The following is an 8,455-nucleotide window of genomic DNA, read 5'->3' on the forward strand; positions in this document are numbered from 1 at the left end:
TAATTTTTTTCAATTTAAGAAAGGATAGCCTCTCTTCTATCCAGTTGGCATAATAAAAGACAAAATCATGGAAACTGTTTCAGCAGCTCATTTACTTTGTAAAACAAAACATTCATTTCATACATTATAACCATGTGTGTTTAAAAAAAAAAAAAAGTTTACAGTTAACAAAGCCATAAATCCACCTACTAGACTTAAAAACAAATCAAAATGAATGCAAATACTAGGAATTTCAAAAAGTACTGCATAATGAGTTTTTCTGTTTATTACAACTACCTAAATACATTTTTCTGCTATATTATTTACATGCCTTAATATGCACACTTATATTTCAGTATGAGATTAAAATGATGTCCTCCATTGACCAGCAAGTAACAAGTAACAAAAACCTTATTCCTAATAGTCACATTTCCCCATTTAAAAATGTTGTAGCTTCTTTTTGGAATGAAAAAACCTAAATATCTTGTTCCGTATGTGTGTCAGCTGCAGCCCGTAGACAAGCGGATTCATAATGGGAGGAATGATTAAAAACTCCATTGTCATTAAGTTGTGAAGATGTACCGACAAGTCGCCCGAACCCAGTCTCATGTAGAACAAATCCACCAGCTCGGTGATGGTATAAATGAGCAGGCAGATGAAATGCGGCGTGCACGTTTGCCTGAATTTCTTCCACATCTGTGGGGAATGAATGCACATTTTGATCAGGTGCACGTAAGAATAAACAATTAACCAAAAGATGCCAAAAAAGAAACTGATGTTGACCAACGAGATGATGCTGTAGGCCTTGGCTGGGGTGCACGTCAGTTTAGAGATCATAAGGTTAACGCAGTAGAGCCTGTCGATGTGAGAGCGGCATAGCTTTTTACTCATGAGTGACATGCTGTTCATAACCATACAAAAGGTAGGCAGCAACCAAGAGACAAAGATAAAGAGGGACACTTTCTGCTTCGTCATGAAAGACTCATAAATCAAAGGTCGACACAAAGCAACATACCTGTCGTAAGCTATCAGCGCCAAGATGGAAAAATCGCAAGCGATTGACGTATGTATGGTGTAACCCTGCAGCATGCAGCCGACCACCGAAATGACATGAGACGACAAAAGATCCGCTAATAATTTGGGGTAGAAAGCCACCGAACCGTACAGGGCGTTCACGCATAAATTACATAGGAAAACATACATGGGTTTATGAAGCTTTCGGTCTGTAATGATTAAAACGATAATAATTAAATTGTTGAACAGTATGACCAGGTAGCACAGCAGTACAAGCACAAAAATGATTATTCTTTGCCAAAACGGAAAATTCAAACCAGAGAGAGTAATCATTGTGATGACAGAGACATTTTCCATCATTAAGAACTCGACCACAAACAAATTAACCCATGACACAAATGTTCAAGGGAGGCAAGCGTCCGCCCCTCCCGATGAGAGTTGGCGGTGGCGGCTAGATAAAGCCTTTTGCGACGAAATGGATTTACCTTTGGGAATGACGCAGACCAATCGCTGCATGTTTACACTCCAAAGAGTCAGGAGATGTTGGCCTTTCGTCTTACTTTGGCTATTGCGCCGAGGCCTTGCCTATCAAACGCAAACACACCTGTATGCTTACTCTGTTTACACTTTGGAATAAAAAATGAGGTGTTTCAAGTCAATTAAAAGAACTTTAATATTCTGTTAGTTACAGTGCCTTGCAAAAGTATTCGGCCCCCTTGAATCTTGCAACCTTTCGCCACATTTCAGGTTTCAAACATAAAGATATGAAATGTAATTTTTTTTTGTCAAGAATCAACAACAAGTGAGACACAATCGTGAAGTGGAACAACATTTATTGGATAATTTAAACTTTTTTAACAAATAAAAAACTGAAAAGTGGGGCGTGCAATATTATTCGGCCCCTTTACTTTCAGTGCAGCAAACTCACTCCAGAAGTTCAGTGAGGATCTCTGAATGATCCAATGTTGTCCTAAATGACCGATGATGATAAATAGAATCCACCTGTGGGTAATCAAGTCTCCGTATGAATGCACCTGCTCTGTGATAGTCTCAGGGTTCTGTTTAAAGTGCAGAGAGCATTATGAAAACCAAGGAACACACCAGGCAGGTCCGAGATACTGTTGTGGAGAAGTTTAAAGCCGGATTTGGATACAAAAAGATTTCCCAAGCTTTAAACATCTCAAGGAGCACTGTGCAAGCCATCATATTGCAATGGAAGGAGCATCAGACCACTGCAAATCTACCAAGACCCGGCCGTCCTTCCAAACTTTCTTCTCAAACAAGGAGAAAACTGATCAGAGATGCAGCCAAGAAGCCCATGATCACTCTGGATGAACTGCAGAGATCTACAGCTGAGGTGGGAGAGTCTGTCCATAGGACAACAATCAGTCGTACACTGCACAAATCTGGCCTTTATGGAAGAGTGGCAAGAAGAAACCCATTTCTCAAAGATATCCATAAAAAGTCTCGTTTAAAGTTTGCCACAAGCCACCTGGGAGACACACCAAACATGTGGAAGAAGGTGCTCTGGTCAGATGAAACCAAAATTGAACTTTTTGGCCACAATGCAAAACGATATGTTTGGCGTAAAAGCAACACAGCTCATCACCCTGAACACAACATCCCCACTGTCAAACATGGTGGTGGCAGCATCATGGTTGGGGCCTGCTTTTCTTCAGCAGGGACAGGGAAGATGGTTAAAATTGACGGGAAGATGGATGCAGCCAAATACAGGAACATTCTGGAAGAAAACCTGTTGGTATCTGCACAAGACCTGAGACTGGGACGGAGATTTATCTTCCAACAGGACAATGATCCAAAACATAAAGCCAAATCTACAATGGAATGGTTCAAAAATAAACGTATCCAGGTGTTAGAATGGCCAAGTCAAAGTCCAGACCTGAATCCAATCGAGAATCTGTGGAAAGAGCTGCAGACTGCTGTTCACACACTCTCCACCCAACCTCACTGAGCTCGAGCTGTTTTGCAAGGAAGAATGGGCAAGAATGTCAGTCTCTTGATGTGCAAAACTGATAGAAACATACCCCAAGCGACTTGCAGCTGTAATTGGAGCAAAAGGTGGCGCTACAAAGTATTAACGCAAGGGGGCCGAATAATATTGCACGCCCCACTTTTCAGTTTTTTATTTGTTAAAAAAGTTTAAATTATCCAATAAATTTTGTTCCACTTCACGATTGTGTCCCACTTGTTGTTGATTCTTGACAAATTTTATATCTTTATGTTTGAAGCCTGAAATGTGGTGAAAGGTTGCAAGGTTCAAGGGGGCCGAATACTTTTGCAAGGCACTGTATATATATAAAATGCAGACCCATAGAAATGTAGTCCAGTCAATACACATGCACACAGTAGGCTATGTGCCAACTAAACATTTTTAGAAATTACTATCACGACAATTGTCCTTGACAAATTGTTATTCCCTTTCAATTGATGTTCTCATTCAATGTTCTAGATTGCACACAAACAAAAACCGAAATAAACTGACAAACTATTCAATCAGCATGTTTCCAAACGTAGCAGTTCAAAACTACGTTTCCCATAATGCCTAGCGTGGTTTAGCTTACTGATAGCTAGCTGAGGCAAAAATCAAACTTTGCTATAAAAGTTTACAATCATCCGCAGCGCGCCGATGCGACACCAAACGGGATTTTACAGTCAAAGCTCCGACAGAAGTCAACAGTTGCCATTATATACGTGTTTATCATTTAAAAAAAAAACAAAAAAAACTTCAGGCTTGTGGCCAAATCGTCAACCCAGTAGAGGGCGGTAATGCCTCATGATAGGGGTAAACTGCCAACAAAAACAAGAAGAACTACTACTTCCCTCCATTCTCGTAGCAGCCATGTCAACTGCTGCCACCCAGCGGTCGGAGGGATTCTCTTCAAATTGTTCCCGTGAAAAATCATTTAAAAAATCATAAAAACCGGACATTTTTATGAATTTATAAAACCCGCCCGGACCACGAGGACACTACGTGAAAGTAGGACTTGTCCAGGCAAAAGAGGACGTTTGGTCACCCTAACATAAGATACAGTGGGGCAAATAACGTAATTTTCGGACTATAAGCCACTACTTTTCCCCCTCATTTTGAATACAGCGTCTTATAGTCCAGTGCGGTCTATTTGCTGATTTATTTGGGTCAGTAGGTAGCATTTTATTTGACAGCAGCGACATAAGACTGCCACAAGAGCAGAGGTTGCGCTAGACTTTTTCGTTGTCTGTCATTTTGACTGACAGGGTCATATAAATCCGGTCATAATCTATTTTTACCTGTCACTTAAATTTTTTAAATGATAATAATGACATATTCAATAGTATTTAGTTTTCATTCATTTTTAATTAATATTCTGTCCGAAAAAGCTTAACAGAGAATCCACACCGTGCCATCACACATCAAGCAGATGAATATGTAACTTTTTCTCCGCAGTGACAAAAACAGCTGACTGTGGCCCCAGTAGGTAGGCTACATATGGAACAATGAAATTAACAGTTCACCTGCTGTGGCCCGAACGCAGTCTCACACCTTCCTCCTGGTGCGCATGGACTTGAATTGCGTGCCCGCTTGTGCAGTCCCTCTTTTTTCACCTCTTTTATCAACACCATCGTCGTTTTGGGGCTTTTTGAAGAAACTTCGGACACTCAGTTGCCTTGACATTTTTCCGAGTAAGGCCAACGACGTCATGCATCAAGAGAAAATAGCTAATTAATATACTCACTCGCCACCCTGTGGTCTCGGGTGTGAATTTCAACCTGTCAAAATGACAGATGGACTTCAGTTTTTTCCGTCACCGTTTTAAAAAACCGGTCAACGACGGAAAATATTCGGTTAACGCGACCCCTGCACAAGACTGTCATAAATATGATATGACCAGGGGTGCACATAATTTTTTTGCCCAGGTTCTCAGAGGAGGACCTGGAGATGTGACTTGGTCCTCATTGAGCTTGAGAGCCGACCCGCCTGATGCGATAAATTTATGACAAGCTTTACTTAGAGCCAATTAACTTTAATTAATTATATTAACAATTAATGCTTGATTAACATCAACTGGCACAACAGCATTGCCATTACTTTGAAGTGAAATGTAAAGAAATAAAAAGCACCAATTCAAAATAAAGGGCATTATGCGGCTCCCACATTAACTTCAAGCCTTTTTAAAAGTGGGATGTCCTCCTCATAAGACCTCATTATACGTGCATGTTTAGCTTTGTAAAATGCGAGCAAAAACACGTTTGTCAGTGCATGTCGCTGTTCATTACCTTTATTCCGCCCTATTCCGCCGCCACTTGTCCATAGGGCGAGTGGGGTCCTGTTTGACATCGATAGTTTGCTTAATTGCCACATGCTCTCTGTTTTTTTCGTGCTTTTCAAAGTTTGGATGGCTGAAATTCTTTGACCCTACATAAAATGCGCAGCTCTTATCTGTGACATTGGGATTCTCACGGCACATTTTGTACCGCATTTCCGTGCGAGCATCATTTGCTTCTAGCCATGGTACCTCCTGTAGCCACTTTTCAGCAAAAGTCCTTTTTTTCGGTAGCTCCGGTGACGTCTCTGTCGTCTGTCTGTCTTTTGATGGGGGTGGGGGAACACGGAAGTAATTACTCAGTGTGGCCTGCCTCTTCGACATTTTGAGAAGTTATTTTCTCGTGTCCGCCGCAAATACAGTGGCCAGCCATCGGTACGCAAAAGCGTATGGAAGCCGTTGAGGGCCAGCGCGTTTGTCTACGTCCAGTACGCATGCGCGCATGCGGACCACTTATGTGCACTCCTGGATATGACACTATCATAGGCATTAATGAATGCTTATGGCAGATGTACTATTGTACTGTATTAAAACACTCAGGGGCTGTGAGATATCAATAGAACCGTTATGTGGTAAGATAACAAATATTAATAAAGTTAACAAAAAAATAAATCGCATTCATGAGCAATTATCAAAAAATAGATAAAAAATTAAGAACATTTCCGAAAGTATTCCGGAAACAGTCGAATGGGGATTTGACGTCACAGCCAGGAAACAAAAGGTCGAGGCAGGTGCCATCGTTGCTTATCGACGAGAGAGTTGCGTTCGGGTTTGATAAAAAAATCGCTAAAATGGTTCAAACCTATCATGCTATGTGGTTTACAAATAGCCATTTGTCGCAATGTAGTACCCATGAGTTCCTGAACGCGAGAAAAAGAGCTGGACTACGCAGACAATGAGTAAAGTTCGTCCGTGCTAAGAGGGCTAATTTTGAAGACCCAGCCTCTGGCACGGTTTTGTGTGGTGCGCATTTTACACCTGAAAGCTATTCGAACTATGGACAAATGAAATCAGGTTTTGCTAAGAAATTGCTGATGAAAGCAGCCACCATACACACGCAGCCACCTCATCAAGAAAAGAGAACGACTGGCTCTGATGAGACCACTCCAGGCTAACCAAAGGAGCGGAGCAGCCAAGCTCGAAATGGCCAGAGTGAGTACTCTTTTATAATAAAAACATATCACGCATTGGATATAGGACTGGACACATGTATAAATTATCGCTCGTAAAATATATACGGTAGAACAAATCCTCAAATTCCATTCATATGTGTGTCTGTTGGCAGAGTGAAAACCTATGATAGCACTATAAATGATAATTACATTACATTATTTTGCGGTCACGGTGTATCAGCTTCACAAAAAGAAATGCAAAACAAACCATTCGGTGATTCTGTTGCCGCCGGTGTTTCATCAGTGTGATTGCTCCCCTCAATGATCCTTTCATTAGGCTGCATTGGCTTTCGTTTGGGCTCAAATTGATAACCCAAAACACCAAAGAAAGGTTCATAACTCTCCTCGTCACCATTAGAAGAATGTTCGTTGCGTCGGATTCGTCGCTGCAACTAGAAACAAAATTGTCCGCTATCATCGCCGCCATTCAGTACTAAGCACCGAGCCGGTTGTTTCCCCGTAGTGACGTCACGCACGCAATATGCAACATTTCCGGGATCTCGTGGGCGGGTCCTTTTAGCTTGACAATCGATCCAAATTTCTATCATTTTCTTGGTGTTGCGATGTGTGTAATTACACGAAGTGGCATGATATGAATCCAAAAGGCATGCGTTTATGGATAAATGATGGAATATTAGCATTTCCTCAGGTGTTGTCATACCCTTTAAGTGTCCATCAGCAAATTATGTCACTAACTCCATTTAAGTCCAGCTCAGATCCTCTACTTCTATTTAAAAGTGAGATAATTTGCCGGATGACACAAAATGACAACAGTCATAAGCATTCATTAATGCTCATGGCAGTGTCATGTCATAATTCTGATTGTCTAATAACAGTCTTATGGCTCCACTGTCAAATAAAGTGTTACCAAATACCATAACTAGCAATTAATGAAACAACTGGAACAGTAATTGATGACATAATTAGCACAGAACATGGATTTTGATTGTTATTTACATCGATAGGTTTGCAATGCATGCTAGGAGGCATGTTGGACAACACAAGTGTTGACAGCAGGTGGCAGCAGAGGTTGACCGTCTCCGCCAGGGGAGCAGTGATGGCCAAATGAAGCTTCTTGAAGCAATGAACAACTTGGCTGCAAAGCTTCACGGTGGTTCATTTGGTCTTATGAAAGTCTTATGATGCCGCTATCAAATTAAGTGTTACAGGTTTATATCTTTTGGCGTAAATATCCCATAATATAATGAGAGCTGTGGCTTATAGTCCAGTGCGGCTTATCTATGTGCAAATGCCGTTTTCTTGTCAAATTTGGTAGGTTGCGTCTTTTAGTCAGGTGCGCCTTATAGTGCGAAAATTACGGTAAGTATTTAGTCAACCAATAATTGTGCAAGTTCTCCCACTTGAAAATATTAGCGAGGCCTGTAATTGTCAACATGGGTAAACCTCAACCATGAGAGACAGAATGTGGGGAAAAAAAACAGAAAATCACATTGTTTGATTTTTAAAGAATTTATTTGCAAATCATGGTGGAAAATCAGTGTTTGGTCAATACCAAAAGTTCATCTCAATACTATGTTATGTACCCTTTGTTGGCAATGATGGAGCCCAAACGTTTTCTATAACTCTTCACAAGCTTTTCACACACTGTTGCTGCTATTTTGGCCCAGTCCTCCTTGCAGATATCCTCTAGAGCAGTGATGTTTTGGGGCTGTTGTTGTCAGCAGATTTTCTATGGGGTTGAGACCTGGAGACTGGCTAGGCCACACCAGGACCTTGAAATGCTTCTTACGAAGCCACTCCTTTGTTGCCCTGGCTGTGTGTTTGGGATCATTGTCATGCTGAAAGACCCAGCCACGTCTCATCTTCAATGCCCTTGGTGATGGAAGGAGATTTTCACTCAAAATCTCTCGATATATGGCCCCATTCATTCTTTCCTTTACACAGATCAATCGTCCTGGCCCCAAAGCATGATGTTTCCACCCCCATGCTTCACAGTGGGTATAGTGT

General features: G+C 41.2%; 1 protein-coding gene across 1 annotated transcript; it reads right to left on the minus strand.

The window, feature by feature from the left end:
* Positions 1 to 417: 417 nt before the first annotated feature.
* LOC130930200 (olfactory receptor 49-like) lies at positions 418 to 1,353 on the minus strand. Its single transcript, XM_057857984.1, has one exon. The coding sequence runs from the start codon at positions 1,351 to 1,353 to the stop codon at positions 418 to 420; it is 936 nt and encodes a 311-aa protein (XP_057713967.1).
* Positions 1,354 to 8,455: the final 7,102 nt, after the last annotated feature.

The sequence above is a fragment of the Corythoichthys intestinalis genome, chromosome 14, assembly GCF_030265065.1.
Source record: "Corythoichthys intestinalis isolate RoL2023-P3 chromosome 14, ASM3026506v1, whole genome shotgun sequence".
NCBI lineage: Eukaryota > Metazoa > Chordata > Actinopteri > Syngnathiformes > Syngnathidae > Corythoichthys > Corythoichthys intestinalis.